This window comes from Microchirus variegatus (genome assembly GCF_963457635.1).
Source record: "Microchirus variegatus genome assembly, chromosome: 5".
NCBI classification, from domain to species: Eukaryota; Metazoa; Chordata; class Actinopteri; order Pleuronectiformes; family Soleidae; genus Microchirus; species Microchirus variegatus.
The window spans coordinates 19,770,528-19,788,721 of record NC_139806.1 but is presented as its reverse complement, the minus strand read 5'-3'; the positions used below and the strand labels follow the sequence as shown (position 1 = coordinate 19,788,721).

General features: G+C 39.9%; 1 protein-coding gene across 9 annotated transcripts in view; it reads right to left on the bottom strand.

The window, feature by feature from the left end:
* obscnb (obscurin, cytoskeletal calmodulin and titin-interacting RhoGEF b) overlaps positions 1 to 18,194 on the bottom strand; it is a 55,390-nt gene that overhangs the window by 6,249 nt on the left and 30,947 nt on the right. For 4 of the 9 annotated variants that reach the window (XM_083890378.1, XM_083890379.1, XM_083890385.1 and 1 more), the window contains 26 exons: positions 17,578 to 17,844; positions 16,878 to 17,156; positions 16,172 to 16,429; positions 15,690 to 15,956; positions 15,295 to 15,567; positions 11,849 to 12,115; positions 11,365 to 11,640; positions 10,933 to 11,205; positions 9,461 to 9,751; positions 9,021 to 9,050; positions 7,468 to 8,811; positions 7,094 to 7,375; positions 6,242 to 6,323; positions 6,018 to 6,139; positions 5,734 to 5,931; positions 5,602 to 5,634; positions 5,415 to 5,513; positions 5,090 to 5,308; positions 4,899 to 4,932; positions 4,769 to 4,821; positions 4,580 to 4,678; positions 1,752 to 1,891; positions 835 to 1,035; positions 661 to 737; positions 401 to 571; positions 107 to 266 (listed from right to left, as the gene is read on the bottom strand). In XM_083890378.1, coding sequence (XP_083746504.1) covers positions 107 to 266; positions 401 to 571; positions 661 to 737; positions 835 to 1,035; positions 1,752 to 1,891; positions 4,580 to 4,678; positions 4,769 to 4,821; positions 4,899 to 4,932; positions 5,090 to 5,308; positions 5,415 to 5,513; positions 5,602 to 5,634; positions 5,734 to 5,931; positions 6,018 to 6,139; positions 6,242 to 6,323; positions 7,094 to 7,375; positions 7,468 to 8,811; positions 9,021 to 9,050; positions 9,461 to 9,751; positions 10,933 to 11,205; positions 11,365 to 11,640; positions 11,849 to 12,115; positions 15,295 to 15,567; positions 15,690 to 15,956; positions 16,172 to 16,429; positions 16,878 to 17,156; positions 17,578 to 17,844 — 5,795 coding nt within the window. The remainder of the gene's footprint in view (positions 1 to 106; positions 267 to 400; positions 572 to 660; positions 738 to 834; positions 1,036 to 1,751; positions 1,892 to 4,579; positions 4,679 to 4,768; positions 4,822 to 4,898; positions 4,933 to 5,089; positions 5,309 to 5,414; positions 5,514 to 5,601; positions 5,635 to 5,733; positions 5,932 to 6,017; positions 6,140 to 6,241; positions 6,324 to 7,093; positions 7,376 to 7,467; positions 8,812 to 9,020; positions 9,051 to 9,460; positions 9,752 to 10,932; positions 11,206 to 11,364; positions 11,641 to 11,848; positions 12,116 to 15,294; positions 15,568 to 15,689; positions 15,957 to 16,171; positions 16,430 to 16,877; positions 17,157 to 17,577; positions 17,845 to 18,194) is intronic. The other 5 variants (XM_083890380.1, XM_083890381.1, XM_083890382.1 and 2 more) reach the window with 5 other exon arrangements.

The window sequence follows — 18,194 nt, the reverse complement described above, 5'->3', positions numbered from 1 at the left end:
TTATATAAAAATTCAGGGTTGAAGAGCACAGTTGGTCATGACACAATTCATTTTCAACTACAGAGCGTTAATAGCTCTGGCCCTAACATGAGCAGAGCTGGGTTACCTTGAAGAAGCGATGGACTGTCTTGTCACCGACAGCAGATTCTGCCAGACCCTGACTAACAAGATACTGGAGATATTTCTCAAAGCCATCCTTGTTCTTCAGGAAACACATGGCTACATCGTCATCTGTGTCACAGTCGTTTATCTTTGGGAGGAATGCCCTAAAAAACAGAAATGTGCACAAACAAACATGCTGACAGACAATCTCACTGTCTTGTATTATGGTTCCAGCAGAGTTTATTTTGGTTTTAAAGTAGATGACTAAAATGAGATGTAAAAAAGCAGGTGAGCTTACTTGCTGTGGAAGGACTTGATGTCATCAATGTTCCTGAAAATGGTTTCTTTTTGGCTACTGACTTCAGGTGGTGTGTCAGAGCTGTCTGCATGCTTCATGTGATGGGATTTGAAGAAGTTCATCTCCTTTACAAACTCTGACTCACCATTCAACAGTTCCTGGATCAGTTGGCTGGAGATATGAAATCATTATGATGATATTTTCATTTGTCTCCAGTCTGTGGTTTGTGTGTAATTGCAGATAATGTGTGTTTCACTTACAATAGTTTCCTTTTGTATTCACCCTCCGACACCTCCTCTGAACTTGTCTCTGGAAGGTCACCCGCATCAGCTGAAAGCTAAAACAACACATTGTTACCCATTACAATCTTCATAATCACAATAAGAAAAACAATTAGCTAAGTTTGTTGTTGGATCAGTAGTGTTGAGACATACTTTGAGTTTCTTGTCCAAATAGGCAGGTGAGACCCAGCCTTGGCGGGATGGAGTCATTTTGGTCGGTTTGGTCCGGACTAACCATTTGAGTGGATGAGCCGAGTCCAAAACCTCAACATACTGTCCCTCCTTCAGAGAAATAGACTCTTTGCTTGCTATGGTGGGGTTGTAGTCAGCTGTGGCCACATAGATGTCAAACATCTGTAAAATTGTAAATACATTAATACATGCTCTGTATTAATTAAAAATTAATACAGAGCATTTAGGTACACTGTGATGCAATGTATTCTTGTACAGTTTTGATTTTCCATCCACCCATCTTCTACCACTTTATCTTACACATGAGGGTCTGGTGCCAATCCCAGCTGACATAGGGCAAAAGGTCCATTACAGGGTCACACATAGACACAACCATTCACTCTCACGCTCATGGTCAATTTAGAGTCCCCAAATCTGCAACCCACACACTAAATGGGGAGAACTTTTAACTGCGAACTCAGTTCTTCGTGCCCCTACACCTAACCTTGTGGCCAGTTTTGGTTACTACTCTCTAGTTCTTGTACTATTGCACTTTTAATAATGTTTAATAATATTTTTTTTTTTTAAATTGTACTGCATGGCGACACTAGCTGGCTTTGAGATTTTTTCTGACTGTTTGCTTTTATTGGATAGGACAGCACAGCATGAAAGGGGGGGAGAAGGCAGAAAACAGTTGGCCAGTGAGGCACCAACTGAGCTAACTGGCACTTCTCTGCACTGTTAAAACTTGGATTTCAAGTTTGTTATTTAACTTTAAATGCTTAATTTTAGGAAATATTATATTCTACTGATACGCCTGACTCTTGTGGACACTCAGACCATAGTTAGATTTGATATGAATGACCAGTATAAAAACATTGATAATTCCCATAACTCACCTCCCCCCTGGCGTCCCCCTCATCAGACTCAGAGGAGGAGTCAGCTATGAGGGAGGGAGGACGAGAGCGACCGTGATGAGGTGATGGAGAAGGAGTCTTGGTCTCGTCATCGCTGTCAACCCCAGGTACACGTAGTGAAGCTGGGGCAGAGAGGATGGAGGGAGGTAGTCCCAGAAACACAGGTCAGTCGTACAAAGAACATGAATCACAAAATAAATATATAATATACAATAATTCAAGCCAAGAAAAGTTTTTCATGGCTCAAATTAATGTAGCAGTTGTTAGTAACCACACCACTTAGTTAAAGCTTGGCTGAGGCCAGAACAATCAGCATAAAGTCACATTTCAAGGAACAACGGTGGTGCATCTACTGCAGGTTAATTTACTTAGTGACGTTTGTCCAAAAAGGCAAGTCATTGCTTATATTTATGAATTAAAATCTTCTGCAATGGAAAATCAATGTATTGCAGATGTTTATTGGTGCAAAAATCCCCACAACAACCATTTTGCTCACAATATTTTTTTGTTATTGACTGGTATTACTATTGATTGGGTTACTGTTGTCGTGACATGCAAAACAAAACAATTCAATTGAACTCTCCCCATACATGTTTGTGAACATGTATTTAAGCTATAAGTCAGTGAGAAGCATATTAAGAAAACAATACTGGTGATGAATAGGGAGGTGTAAAGGTGCAAAGACAAGATGAAATAGAAAAGGCATTTTTGAGATGAACTGTTTAACTTTGGATTAAAACATCACATGTTTTCTATATGTACAATAAATGTAAGTGAAACCAATTTCCACCCTAACAGTTTGCAACCCAGAAGTATCTCACTGAGCCATGTTCCCTTTTTTTAAAAATACATATGTGTGTATCTAATTATTATCAAGGTAATGAATACCGATGGAATACATACTGGTAGTTTTGGGCCAAGATTTCATCCACTGGAGCACTTCATAATTCTGTAAGCTGTCTGAATAACAAATTGATGATTGAATGAGCATTTAATCGGTTGGACTGATAAAATGATGGGTGTAAAAAGTGGTGAAGAGAAGATGACTGTGAATCGATGAGGAGGTTTAATGGGAAAAGCAAAACATGCTAAGAACAAAACAAGCACTAGACAATCAGTTAAAGACATCAGTCAAGTTTGGTATTTACTCTAAATCAGCAGGGAAGTGAATTCAAATTCAAGAATCAAAGTGTTAAAAACATTCAGATTAAAAAACCTTTACAATTCTTGAATTATCAGAATGAATCCACTTAATTCAACCAAACCTGGCAGCCACCACGGTGATAAAACACTTCTACATGTAACATAATACTAATACTACTGCAATACTATGTGGATTATTTTTCTGCAGTATCTTTAGCATTAGCAAAGCCATTCACAGCAGCTTTCAGGCTTATATGCAGTATCAGAAAATAACACTCTAACACTAATTTCAGAGGTTTAGGTAACCGATACATTTTTAATTCACAACAGATAAAACCGAGTAATCTAAGGATTAGGGTTTCCTTCAGGGAGTTCACACTGAAATCACCTGATGTGGCATTTGACTGAAATTAAAATGTCTTTATTTATCTGGTTTGTTAGCTTGTTGAGTTTATGAGTTAATGAATTCACACTGAATAAAACAATCTGTGTCTCAGATATTAACCCAAGTTGTCTTTTATTATTTTAACTGAGCATGCAAACTATTCACTAATGATGAAAAATCATACCTATAGAGCTGCAAACATCTCCCTGTGTCCATGTTCAAAGATAAGTATATTTTTAAACACCAAACTAACCTAAAATGATTTTAAGGTCCAGTGTGTAACAATTAGTGAGACTTCTGAAGCTGCGTTTATGGTTGCCGTAGTGTGCCGTGACAAGAATGACGTCATATCCTGTGTCGGACCGGGCGCATGAGCTCCAAAAGATGTCGGAGCGCTAGGGCGCGCACCTCTGAATTGTTCTAACTTTGTCAGCTGTGGCACGTGCCAACTCTTCATTATCAATGGAAGACTGACCGATTCCTTCCATGAATAAAAGGCCATTTGACTGTCTCGGTGCTCCTGGATAGAAGACCCATACAAATGCGTGTACAAGCGGACCTGCTCGACCATCCATCCATTGAAAATGAAGAGTTGGCGTGCGCCGTAGCCAACAAAGTTTCAGAGGTGAGCGCCCTAGCGTCGCCCCACCTTTTGGAGCTCATGAGCCTGGCGCAACACAGGATATATTATCATTTTTGGCGAGCGCCCCGCACACTACGGCGACTATAAATGTAACTTTAATGGTGAGACTACAGATTGCAACAAATGGAGGACTCTTTCACTCACCCCCGCAAGTGAGTCAGAGAACTACAGAGGCCTTCGCAAACCAAAAAGCATGGACACTTTGCTTCACATCTATCTCCTCTCTCCCACACTCTCTACTTTCTTCTTTGTTGATTTATGCATCAGGTTTATGTGGGCGAATTTTTTCACCATTGTTTGCATAATAATCTGTTGACTCAAGATGGTGGGCCCTGAAAAGCAAGCCCTTGACCTTAAATACATGTCAAAATAAAAGTGAGTATGTGATTACACACTTATGGGCAGTATATTAAATATCTGCCAATTCTGGACCATTATTAAAACACATATCATTACTTTCAAAGCTTCATGGGCGCTGCAGTAAAACAAAATCTGTGTTTTATTTTGGTTTAAACCAGACTTGAAGTACCCTAATTATGTTTGCTCTATGATACATAAAAGGAAAAGCCTTTAACCATGAATTAAGTTATGATCTAACAATCTAATGTTTTATTAAATGTAATCCATAAAAAGACTTACCCTGGCTGATCTTGGCCGATACAATTTCAGTGATCTGGGAGGTGAGTTTCATAAGGAATTCCTCTGTACCTACTTCACCGAGGTATGGCATTTTACTCTCTTAAGGTAGACAATGAAGGACAGATGAAAACCAAAGAGAAAACATCAACATCAAAATTATAATATTGAAACAAAAGAAAACAGCCTCACCTTTTTTGCTGCTACCCTCCCCTTCTGGAGGACTAACTGTGATACCAAGAACCCTGAGAATTAAATGGTAAAGTTTATTTTCAAATTTGAGCAGCTACTTTAAATAAATTGTATAATTGTATACACTTACTCTGCAGCTTTAGTCTCTTTCATCAGTTGTTGTGCTTGGGAAAAGGAAAAGGGTACAGATATATACTATTACAATCAAAATCCAAGATAAAACCTCTAAAGACACTAAGATGTTTGCACTCAGGGTTTTCACATTTAAAGATACTCTAATGATCAACATTATTTTAATATGAATTCCTTATTTTCCCTTACTGTCATCCACCTCAAGGTGGGCAGTGCAGATGGACTGTCCTGCTCTGTTTGTAGCTATACAGGTGTAAGCACCAGTGTACTCTGTGCCCACATCCATCAGGATTAGACTGTGCTGGCGCCCAGAGCTTGCTATTTTGTATCCCTTGATATCAGGCTTGATCCACAGGACATTCTCCAAAGATTCCTCCTTTAGCCAGGACACCATAGGAGTGGGAGACCCTGGAAAAGTAAAGGTGGGTATTGAAAACTTAAAACACATGCTAAATGATGGACAATCTGGGAAATTGGGAAACTGTAAAGTCACATCACAGTGAAGCAAACAGACCTTCAACTTTGACAGACAGAGTGATGCTTGCTCCTTGTTTCACCTTCCTGTTGCTGAACCTTTCAAGGAAGCGTGGAGGCACCAGAGGTTCCTTGGAGTCTGTGAAAATAAAGTGTTAAACAACATAAGTGACAGTGAAATGTAATAAAGTATCTGTACAATGTGTGTAGGATCCATATTAAATTACCTTTCTTTTCTTGTGGCAATTTCTCACCAGGACCTGTGGGACAATATTAAAAAAAATTATATCTGAAAGTAATTTAAAATACAATATCACGTCTTTTTGCAAAGTGAGTTTTTCAGACATTTCCATACATACTCAGAACTATAAGTCTGGCAGAGGAGTAAGCAGAACCGGCTGCATTGCTGATGTAAGCAGAGTATTCCCCCATATCTTCTCTCTTCACCTCCAGAATCTCCAAGCTGTGGAAATCTCTCTCTGACAGTAACAGTATCCTGTTTGAGGGCTGCAGAGGCAGGCCATCCTTGAACCAGTATAATCTAGGTTTGGGGAAGCCTGGGAAACGACAGGTATTGGACCTCATAACCATAATATATTGGCCTCTGGTAAAGCTAGTTATTAGTATTTATTGACAAACTTACCCTTAACCCTGAGTTGCATTTTAGCAATAGGTGAACCTGGACAGACATGAACATCACGGAGCTCTTCCACAACTTGTGGTAGCTGATCATCTTCAGCCACTGACTCAAATGTCTCAGTATCCCTGCACAAGAATAGAAGCATAGTTCAGTTCAATGTTCATGTGCAAATATACATATTTAATTATTATTAATTGACATAATAAAACTGTTCATGGTATATTCACCTGGACATGTAGCCTTTGGCACTGACATAGGAAGATGTCTCAGTGGCATCAGCAGCAGTGTCATAATCTGAGCTACAAGACACTGATGGAAATAATTGATGTACATAGTTAGACAACGATCAGAGAAAACAGGACTTTTAGTGTTTTTTTATTGCTAGTAGTAAATCCTTTTCAGGTGCCGTAAAAGCACAAAAGTGGCATTTCAAGTCAATAAATTAAAATATATTAAGACTCTTCTTTATTTCCCATCTGAAACATAATTTTCTTAACTTTTTTGAAAATGGACTGACAAATAAACCCTGACATTTACTGTATGTGTTTTAGCTGTACTAAGAAAATGTCTAGATCTCATATTGTGACAAATTTCCAGACACAAAAAACATAAATCTGTTAGTAAAAAAAAAAAGGGCCAATCAATGAAGGCCGATAAATACTAAGCAAAATAAATATACAATGATAACATGTAACAACTTTAAGATCAAAATGAGACAGATCAAATGGCTCTGTCATGCCCAGTGATAGGCTCCATAAACCTGCCCTCCCTGAGGTGGATTCCGACTGGCAAGAGAAAGAGGGGCAGGGGCAAAGACTAACTGATGAGAACAGTGACAGCTGAGCTACAGAAGAAAGTCATTGGCGAGGAATCAGCCAAGGCACAAGACCGCGACAAGTAGAAGCTTCTTTTTGCATCCATATGTCCCACAGGGGAAAGAGATGATGACAACAACTATACTTTGGGGTTTGTCTTCACTCAGAAGAAACGTAATTGGAGTCATTGCTGAAAAACCAAGGTACTTACAAGAATTAGAATAAAGAAGAAGACGTTTGTATATGTAATAAATGCTCACTTACTGTCAACCCTGAGTTCAGCCTTAGTGGCTGCGATGCCGCTGCTGTTTTCAGCTGTGCAGCGATAGACACCCATGTCAATGGGCAGCACAGTGGTAATGATCAGTTGGTGGCAACCCTCCAGGTCTTCATTGATCATGTAATGGTCATTTTCCTCCAGCACTTTGCCATCCTTATACCACCGAACAGTTGGAGGGGGCTTGCCAATCACAACACAGTCGAAACTGACTGGATTACCATCTGGAACCTCCTGGCTTTGCAGCTCTGTCAAGAAGACTGGAGCAGCTGGATAACAAATCAACATTTTTAGTAATTGTAAAACAGTACTAATCTGTAGATATCATTAGGTTTGTTTGTCTTCAGAAACAAAGCCTTACCGTGGGGTCCAGCCATGAAAGCAGGAGGTTGTCTGTCTTGTGTGGGGGTCTGTGTGCCATCTTGGATATAGCCCATCTTTTTAATACGCAGCTCCACTCTAAGAGGCCCTGCCTCCAGGATGGCTGTCTCTACAGGAACCCCATGAATTGTAAACATCTCTTGGAACCTCTTAGAGGCATCTTCAGCATCAGTCCACGTATCAAAGCGAATGTATATGTAACTGTCATCCTCACGATAAGAGTGTGGATCTGGGGGACGCAGGTCTCCTTCATCTGCGCTGATAAATGGTTCTTCTTCAACGTCTGGTGGGAGACGTGTGTGCAACAGACGTTGCAGACGTTTGCTTGCATGCCTCAGTGACTCGTCCATCTCACTGCCTGAGGAGCTCTCTGGCTCACTGTCAGCACTATAGCCCACCGTCAGTGGCCGTCGCCCAGATGATTCTCTCACTGTTCCTACTGTCACCTTACCACTTTGTGATGTGACTCCAAACTTGTTGGTAACTTCACAAGTGTAAACTCCAGTATCCTTTGTGGTGATGGCAGTGATGACCAGTGAGCAAGTACCATCATTATAGATATCAATATGGTGGTGCTTGCCATCTGTTAGAGGTTCTCCATCCTTTAGCCAACGTACCTTTTCAGGTTTACCTTCTACCACACATTCCAGATGTATTGTGCCACCTGGTTCTTTGGTTTGGTCTTTGAAAACATCTTTGAAGACAGGTCGCATGTCCTTGCGGGCCTTGTAACCCTTAAAAGCAGCTTGAATTTTAATGGCAGCATCTCTGAGGTCAGGCTCATCTTCTTTACTGATTTGCATTATGTCAGTCTCCTCTTTAGATACTTGTTTTGTATCAGTCTGCTGAATTGTGGCTGCTTTCACTTCAGTAGGCTGCACCGTTCTCTGCTCTGCCATCTGGAAATGTGCAAAGAACCTCTCAGTGGTCATTGTCTCTCCTCCAGTGGCCGCAGTGACAGTGGATTTGCTGCTCTTCTTGAGGTAGGACACAAGTGATGAGCCTCCAGAGACAGATTCATCCTCTGAGCTGACGCACACTTTGGATTCAGTCTGCTTCACAGACACAGTGACTTGCTCCTTCTCCTTAGATTTTATTTCAACTTCATCTGAGGACTTCACTTCCTTCTGTTCTGATTTTGTTTGACCACGTTTACCACCCTCTTCAGGCTGTTCAGTGATGGAGTCCAAAGTGGGCTCTCGACTCATGCGCCGTTTTTTAGCCGACTCCTCCCATAGCTCATGGACATCACCCTCTTCAACAGCTTCTGGAGGCAGACTGGGCTGTCCCAATACCTCTGTCTCTACCTGTTTTGTCTCTATACCTACAACCAAAATGCAGTTTTCATTCATTCTTCATACATAAACATTAAAATCACCTCCTGAAGAATTATTCAAACTCGGCTTATCCAAGCTTAGTGTGACAGATATTAAGGCTTCAGATGTTGTTTGAGAGGGACAAGTGTGTAAAGTGTTTAACTTCAAATTGGAGGGTGAATTTAAAAAAAGCAACACAACAAATACAATGTCTTACCTGAGACAATTTGTGGCTGCACATCTGGTTCTGTGTAACAGTGAGAAAACAAACACATTTATATAAGTTTAAAATATTTATACAGGACAGTACCTAGGCAGCTACAGTATATATAAATTAGTATTTGTCAGAATGCTATACATTTATATAACAAAGGACAAAGGACACAATAACATTTATTTATAGCTTGATCAATTTTATGAATTTATACTTAAAAAAACAACAACATTCTGGTGTGTTTTGTGTTGTTAGTAGACAGTTACAGTAAATATGTTTTTTTTTTTTACAGCTTTCCTTTAACAGAACAGACTTATACTCAAGGTGATGACAGTGATAGTATAATTTCTTTCATATTCTAAAAATTAGTGCTTAACAGACCAATAATAAACAAATGACCTTGTGAACAACCCTTACTGCATACTGGACATGTTACTACTCACCGAGCTGCACGGTCTGAGGCAGCTCAACAGGCTCTCCAGTCCCAGCTCTGTTGACAGCTGCCACTCTAAACCTGTAGCTACTCCCGGGGCTAAGATTTTCAACCACAAACTCTGTGTTGCACACAAGTTCTAAATGGCATGGAAGCCAGAGACCACTGTCTACCAGCCGCATCTCCACCTTGTAGCCAAGAATGGGACTCCCTCCGTCATGTAGTGGAGTGAACCAAGAGAGGTTAACAGAATTTTTTGTCTTACTGAGGACCTCTGGGTCCTCTGGAGGATCAGGTACAGCTGTTGGAAAAGAAAGTAGCTCTCTTGAACACAGAGAAAAGAAAACTACACCTTCTTCAGTCTTTCAATGTCTGCCCTTTATAGTGTCTTTTAGAATGATTTTTTGTTATGAGTGCTTTTATTGATTTATCTGCAGTATACAAAAAGAGGACCATTTTAGCATTTTATGACATAAAGGTCTAGATGATAAAGTGCTTGCCAAGCACTGTAGTCATAAAAGTTTCTGGTTCATTTCAACCAGGAATATGTAATTTCCCTATCTGACTTCACATGCTGTCATCTTTCAACTAAACTCTATCCAAATAAGGGCACAAATCTGCAAAATAGAAATTATTGTTAATAAAGTAGTTTTTCTTTATTTATTTATTCCATCACTTCCCTTTAATCTATAATTGGGTTATCATGTCATATTGTGGATTTTTCATCATATTTCTTTGTTTATTTTCATGTTTAATGTAGGCCACACACAGAGTAGCTGTTGCCTAGTGTAATGGCAGAGGTGGAAAAAGTACTAAAATATTGTACTCAAGTAAAAGTACCAATACTTTGATGAAATATTACTCAAGTAGAAGTAAAAGTAGTCATCTGAAAATGTACTCAAGTAGAAGTAAAAAGTAGTTCATTTGAAATGTACTTTAAGTAAAAGTTACTTAGTTACTTTGCGTGGGGTGTGACAGTAGTAGAAATATGAGAAGGGGTCAGAAATCCAAAACTGTTTTGGAGCTCACGCTCGGCGCAACACAGGATATTACATCACTTTTGGCGTGCGCCCTTTATGTTCACGTGCCAGTGCTGGTGCTAATCACATCATCATTTGTCTGGTTCTGGTGTATATTTTCCCCCTGGAGGTCTTCATTGTGCTGAATTTTTATTTTTACTCAGTAACTAAAGTAACTCAGTACAATACTTGAGTCCATACGTAATCAAGTAAAATACAAAATCCAGATTTTAAATTGTACTTAAAAAATACACAATACACAAAAAAAGTATTCAATACAGTAACTTGAGTAAATGTATTTCATTACTTTCCACCTCTGTGTAATGGCAACAGTTAAACTAAACTAAACAAATAGAACCATTGTAATACAACTTCATTACACTGCAATCTATGTGTGCCTGTGGTAAGATTCACTGTTAAGATAAAACAATAATGAAGAAAATGTTACAGAAGTCATACTTACCGATGATGGAGAGCTTAGCCAAAGCGAGAGCATCTCGAGCAGCAAATGTAATTTCCTGCTGGGGTAAAAGTGGAGCCTTTCTCAGGACAAGGCGATAAGCGCAGCCATCAGCCCTCATAGACCAGAGATCACTGGGTTTGAGCTCAACCCCATTTGCATACCAAGCTACTTCTGTAGTTGGTATGGGCTCTGTCAGCTCAACACAAAACTCAACCTTCTCTCCCACAGCAGCCACTTTGTCTTCCAGACCCTTAACAACATCCAGCTTCCATCCTTTTGAGAGAAATTTGTAAAATTAGATGTTAAAAGGATGACAATTACAATACTAAAAACACAGATGTGTAAATTAATAATCATATAAGAATGCATGATTAAGAAAACATACTGTATATATTACTTCAAAGTCTTACACCATTAGTTTGTGTGACTCACCCTTGACTGAAAGTTGGGCAGATGTGGATGCTGTGCCAGCTTTGAATGTCACTGTACAACTGTCATGGACATGCAACTCTTTAAGAAGGAGCAGATGACGACGACCACTCTCAAATGTCACAATCTCAGAATTGGGAGATTCCTTCACTGGTTTGTCATCAAGAAGCCAGCGGAAATCTTTGCTCTCAGGACGAGACAGGGCACACTCAAACAGGGCTTCACCTCCATCAAAGGTTTCTGCATTCTCCAGGCCCTGAACGATGTTAATAGGTTTGCCTGTAGAAGACAGGAAAATGAAGAGAGAGAGGGCATACTCAAAAAAGAATTTAAGAAAGCTGCAGAGTTTAAGACTGTCAACTCATATGGGGTTTTGCCAACAACTGGCACAAACTTTATAATGATTATTGATGATTGTTGGGATAAAGAGAGAGCAGAGGGGATTCCGCAGAGATAGGCGGTCTTTTCATGTGGGGGGGAAGCTCACCTTCCACATTAAGTGAAGCAACCACACAGGTCCCCTCTGCCTCACAGGAGTATGTGCCTCTGTCCTCAGCTGACACACAGCTAATGTACAAGCGAGCCACATTCCAGTCCTGCTCCACTACCACCCTTCGGCCATCAGGCTGCAATGGCTGCCCGTCTTTCTTCCACTGAGCCCTGACTGGCCTTGAGTACTGGCAGATGAACTCAGCCGGTTGGTTCTCGACCACACAAAGGTCCTCCATCTCGCTCACCACTTCAACTGTGGGATCTGAGGTTGAGGGTCACAGGGTCAGGCCTTGGCCATGAGATACAACCATATTCTATGAAGGACATGCCACCTGACATATGGACTTTATAACCCCCAAAGGCATATTGATTAAATGTTCATATGCGAGGGTCATTATTCTGTTTTTATTGTGCTGTGTGTGCCATGGTAGAGTTTACAGTGTGTTCACTGTGACTACCGAGTCATTTTACGGCAGCATCCAGGGAGCGAAAAAGTCCAACTGTCAGGTTTCAGGGTCACAACCAAAGCCCAAGAGGAGCTAAAAAAGAGGTCAAGGTATGATATAGAATAAAATTGTCAAACTCATTAAATAGGTGTGGGGGAGTTAGGATTTTTAGTGTTCAAATGTTAGAGGTGTGGCTTGGTGGGATTAGACAGTGCAGGTGCAACATGAGTGCTGAACAGCAGACAGCCTGCATGGATGGGTGGAGCAGCACTTCACAAACACTACTTCTCTGTTGTCAATAATATGTGTTTCACAAACTATCACAAACTTGGCTCAAACATCACCAAAACCAAGCCTTCTGTATGTGAAACACTGATACCAAATACCAAATAATCGCTCATTATTTACTTTTCCAAGTTTAGGGCTGCACATTTTAATAATCATAATTATGCTTTCCACTTTTGACACTTTAAGTGTGCCTGGCTTAAGACAACAAGACAACAAGACAATAAATCGCTAATTGGAGAGACTTGTTTCCATCATTCTTATATTAACCGTCCTCTGCCTCCCAAAAGACAGCGTTTGATGCAGCCAAGAACATTACATCTACACTCTTAGAAATAAATGTGCTAAGTAGAATCATATAAGGTTCCTCGGTTTGTCCTCATAGGAGAACCCTTTTTGACTCCAGGTAGAACCTGGAACACTTTTGGAGGGTTCCACCAAGAACCCTTGAAAAACCCTTTATTCAGGAAAGGGGTTTTAAAGGGTTCTCTGGATCAAAACGGTTCTTACTGGAATCATTAGTGTTACCAAGAACCCTTGAAAAACCATTTCTTCAGAAAGGGTTTTTCAGAAGCAAATGGTTCCAGGTAGAACCTCAGCCGTTGTAGAAGAACCGTTTTGGAACCCTTATTTCTATGAGTGTAGGCAACAACTGTTTGGCTATGGTTTTGGATGAGTACTGAGTTAAATAAAACATAGATGAGGCTTCAATCCAGCCAAAACATCAAATACCAAGTGAAAAACAGCTTCGAAATATTGGGGCAGGTGTAAGATACAGGAGGCCATCCGTGGACAAGCAGCAGAAACCCCCAATGTAGGCATCACAATAATCTTTGTTGTGAGGTTCTGTTGTCAACATACTGATTTAAGTAAGACTCAACACCAGAAATATGACAGCTGTGTATGAAACCAAATGTTTCAAAATGTTGCAATTTGTGTTATTATTATTATTATTTTTGCTCTCATGTGACCAGAAAGTCATCATTATCCAATTACATATTCTTTTTTCTCCAGTAATAGTGCAGGAAGATTTGTTTTGGTGAGTGGATGGTGTATGTTTTAAGACACATTTGCTGGCTAAAGCGCTGACTAATATTTAATGTAAATAGAAAATGTCATGACCTTATTTTGCCTTTAATACTTACACAACTAAAAAAGTGTTGCAATGCAACAGTAAAGGAAACAAAGTTACAATATTGTTAAATGATCATGATCTCAAAAGTGAGAAACACAACTACAACCATCACGTGTAGCAGCCCAAAATACAACACGTAGCTAGGATTCCAAGAGAATCCAAAACTATAAGTGAAAATAACAGTTTCCCGATTAAATTGACATGATCTATGTTACATTATCATGTAGTTGTGGTGCTACACCCAGTTGAATGTTTTATTTGTGTAAAATCATATCACACAAAACACTATTATTATACTATTAATATTATTATTGTGATTAATGAAATGAGAAATAACTGCTCATGCATGGAGGAGCACTGACATGACCTTCAAATATTCTATGCAACCCTGCAGAAAACAATTATCTTTCATGTTTTTCCAATATTCTCTTTTCAAGAAAAATTACATCAAATTGTCGATGCTAATCATTAAAGTGAAACTAAACCCCTAAACTACTTTTTTCCAGGTGTAAACCACTGAAGTGTATCTAGAAATGTTACTTATCGATCCAGGTGCAAATCTTTGTTTAGTGTAAAGTACTGAAATTATACATATTGTAATAAAAATGAACATATCTACTGCCTCTCTGGTCAAACATCAGCTACTGCATTCAAGATTTGTCTTTGGCTATTTTAGTCTTTGCTTGTGTCACTGGTACACTCTTTCATCACTCAGCAAGAGGCTCATTATCCCATTATCTCCCCTTCTGTTGCATCTCCCATCTCTCTCCACCGGGTGAGGCCGGTGTGTGCAGCACCTTGTTAAGCCGTGTTTCCACCATGGTACAGTTTCGGTTTGGTACAGTACAGTACAGTTTGGAACAGTAAAGCTCTCGGTCAGGCTTGCGTTTCAACTGAGAACAGTACCTTTACTTGGTAGGCTGGGTGAGGGCTGAGCTCGATGGCTGAGTCAGCAAGACACGTAGAGTGATGTCATACCGGTGTGACGACAACGAACAACAACATTGAATGTGACACAGAACACAACCAAGCTCTGGTATCCCAAGGGAAGGGTACCAAAAATGGAATGGTTGGGGCTGGTTATTTTGGTACTATTCGTAATGGAAACGCAAACAAATATGTACTGTACCGAACTGAACCGGTCCACACGGTCAAAAAACGGCTTTAGACACCTACAACTTGGTGTCAGATTTCACTACCAGACCATGCCCACTTGCTGCTCTGCACTGTCCCTCCCTCCTCCTCACTCTCATTCAGGTCTCGGCTCACTCCTTTGACATTTTTTAAAATAAGGTATTGGGCGGAGTTAGCTACAGAAGAGGGGGTTTAGTTACACTTTAAGAAGCAGAGACAATTCAGTACATTTTAGAGTTTTGTGTCAACAATTGAATTCATAAAAGTAAATGTTGCTTGTTGCTAAACTGAACATCATAGTGGCAGGACATCTTAGATTTTAAAATCAGCTATTGTGTCTGTAAGATTTCAAATGTAAACTTAAAATGTTGCAGGGTTTCAAAAAATAGATTAAGAAACTGCTTATCACAGTTTCTGGTGGTTATCTTCATAACATGATACCTTTGACTAAGAGCTTGGCAGTTGATGATAAATTGTCAGTTTTGAATGTGACAGTGCCAGAGTCATCTGTGGCCAGGTTCTTTAAGGTGAGTGTGTAGATGTGGCCTTGGCTCATTCCTATCTCACTTAAAGGGCTGTTCTCCAGCAAGGTGCCATCCAGCCACCAATACATCTTGCCAGGTGCTTTACCAGACAGCTGGCAGGAGAAAGTTGCCCATTCCCCAACAAAGACGTCGGTGGTCTTAAGACCAGAAACAATGTAGACTTCTTTCACTGTTGAGTGAAAAATACAAATAGGCACATAGCCTAAATCATACTCATTATCTGCATCTTAAATGACCGTGAGACAAAAACTCTTCCATCAAGAACAAACAACAGTATTTTAAGGAGGCTACCTTGCACTGCCAAAGAAGCTGTTGTGAGCTGATCTCCTGCATCACAGGTGTAGTAGCCACTGTCGTCGGGCTCCGCGTTATTTATACAGAGCTCTCGAACACACCCTTCCTGCCTCATCTCATACTTCTTACTGGACTGGAGGATCATGCCTCCTTTCCTCCATTCAACACGAACACCTGGCTTAGACAGCTCGCAGTGAAGGGTAATATCATCACCCTCTATGGCATCCTGGTTCATTAGCTCTTTCCGGAAGGACACTGGCATACCTGGTGAGATTTTAAAATGGTAAAGTTTTGCGTCAGATGCTGAGAGGAGAAGTTTGGCACCAGATAGTTAAGATGACAAGAGTGCCAGAGTCTGTGGTTGAGTGATGTGAGAGTTCAAGAACATGCCAGTTGCTCAATTCAATCCTATTTTAGTCAATAGTCTTGAATTTGATCAACAGGAAAGAGACTTTAATAGAGGAGGCTTTGTTTGTTACCTTTCACAGTCAAGGTGACCTCACACTGTGCATCTCCAGTGTCACAGGTGTACACTCCAGAATCTTCAGGTACCACATGGTAGATATGAAGCTGATGGGATGCTCCACTCTTCTTCAAGTCATATTTGAGACCTGCTTGAATCGCTACGTTATTTCTCATCCAGGTGACAGTGGCCTTGGGGTTGGAGATGGTGCAGGCCAGAGTGACAGTTTCATCTTCTAATGCCACAGTGTTTTGTGGTCTCTCTATTATTAGCACTGTAAACATGGGAAACCCACAACTTGATTTAAAAACAGGAACATTTATATACAGTCCTCTCCTTTTTCTTTACAATGCTGACAAAAAACTAAATATATACATGCACTAATTACTGTATGCTTTTGCACATTAATTTAATCAGACAGAATTAAGATGTGACATTTAATGACCAAAAAGTGTCATTTAAGTATTATAGATAACTTTGTATCTTTAAGTTAGTGACTGCATTAAGTAGTTTACCTTCTTTATCTCAATCATTTATAATATTTGTTAACATTTTATCAACAATTATTTATGTAGCAAACCGTATAAAATTGACGCAAAGATTTGAAAATACATTTCAAAATTAGAATGTTCAAGATGATGATGTGAGCAGAAGTTGTTCGGTGGTCGATGAAGATGGAGCTGAGGATTAAAAACCTCAAGTGACAATGTCATCCCCTTTACCTTTGGGTTTCTCCTCCACCAACAGACAGGCCACACTCTTCTCTTCTCCAACTACGAAGGCAACATCCCCTGATTCATCTGTGGTTACCATCTTCAAGACCAGACGGTGCACTCGGCCCTGGCTGCTCATTTGATTCAGGTCATTATTTTGGAGCAGGTTGTCTCCAAGCCACCATTCCCCGTTTGTCACACCTGAATGTGACAGCTCAACCTCAAAGACTGCATCTTGCCCGGTGGTAACAGTGATATCGCAGAGTTCTCGGATGATGCGCACATGTTCTGAGGGGGAATGGGATTGTAATCAGTGATCAAACCTCAGCAAATCTCGAAGAAGGCATCACTATGAGAATGCATCGATCACCGTACATCGAATCTCAATATTAATTTAATACAGTCTAATTTCACAAACAAACAAATTAGGTTATCAACGATGTGATAATAACCTAAAATAAAACTGACTAAAAAAATATAAATAATTAAATATTGTATAAGACAGTTAGTTAAAACATTACATAATTTTAACTTAAGTTGAAAAAATCATCCGAATAGCAACTCTATGAAATGAAATGTGTGAAAAAGAATAAGACACTAAGTAGACATGATCCAGTTCATGGGAATGGTATGGCTGAATGTAAAATGATCTTCCGGAAGGAGATAAGAGGAGACAAGAGGCATAGTTGAGATGAAGATGAGCTGTTACCTTTCACAGTCAGTGTTGCATTGCTTTTCTTGTCTCCAGTATCGCTGGTATATTCCCCACTGTCCTTCACATTCAACTTGTGTATAACCAGGGTGTGGGTGGTAGCTCGCTGCTCAATAGTGTACTTCTCCCCACTGGTGAGCACAGATGAACCCTTTCGCCAGATCACCTTGCAATCAGGACTGGATGTCTCGCAGGACAGGGTGGCTTTACCTCCTTCAATGGCCTCTTGATTTTCCAGCTCCTTCTTGAATGACACAGGGGCAGCTAACAGAAAAACCATTAATAAATTAGGTTGTGTTAACTAAGATTATTTAGGGGCAAATATTTTCAACTGAAAGTAAAACACATTGTAGCAATGACCAACATTATTTATACTCACAATTTCAATATTTCCATTCAACAGAGAAGCTTAGAACAGAACACGCGGACAGTTACAAATCAGTGGCTGACCTTTACTTGACCCACTTAAAAATGAATACTGAATAATAATAAAATCAGAAGGTACTGTCAACTGTTACTGAGCATTATCATGAAAAGAGTCAGACATTAAAATACAAACATGCTATGAAATCAACTATGTTTTTCTTTTATTACACTGTATGGTGCAATAAAAT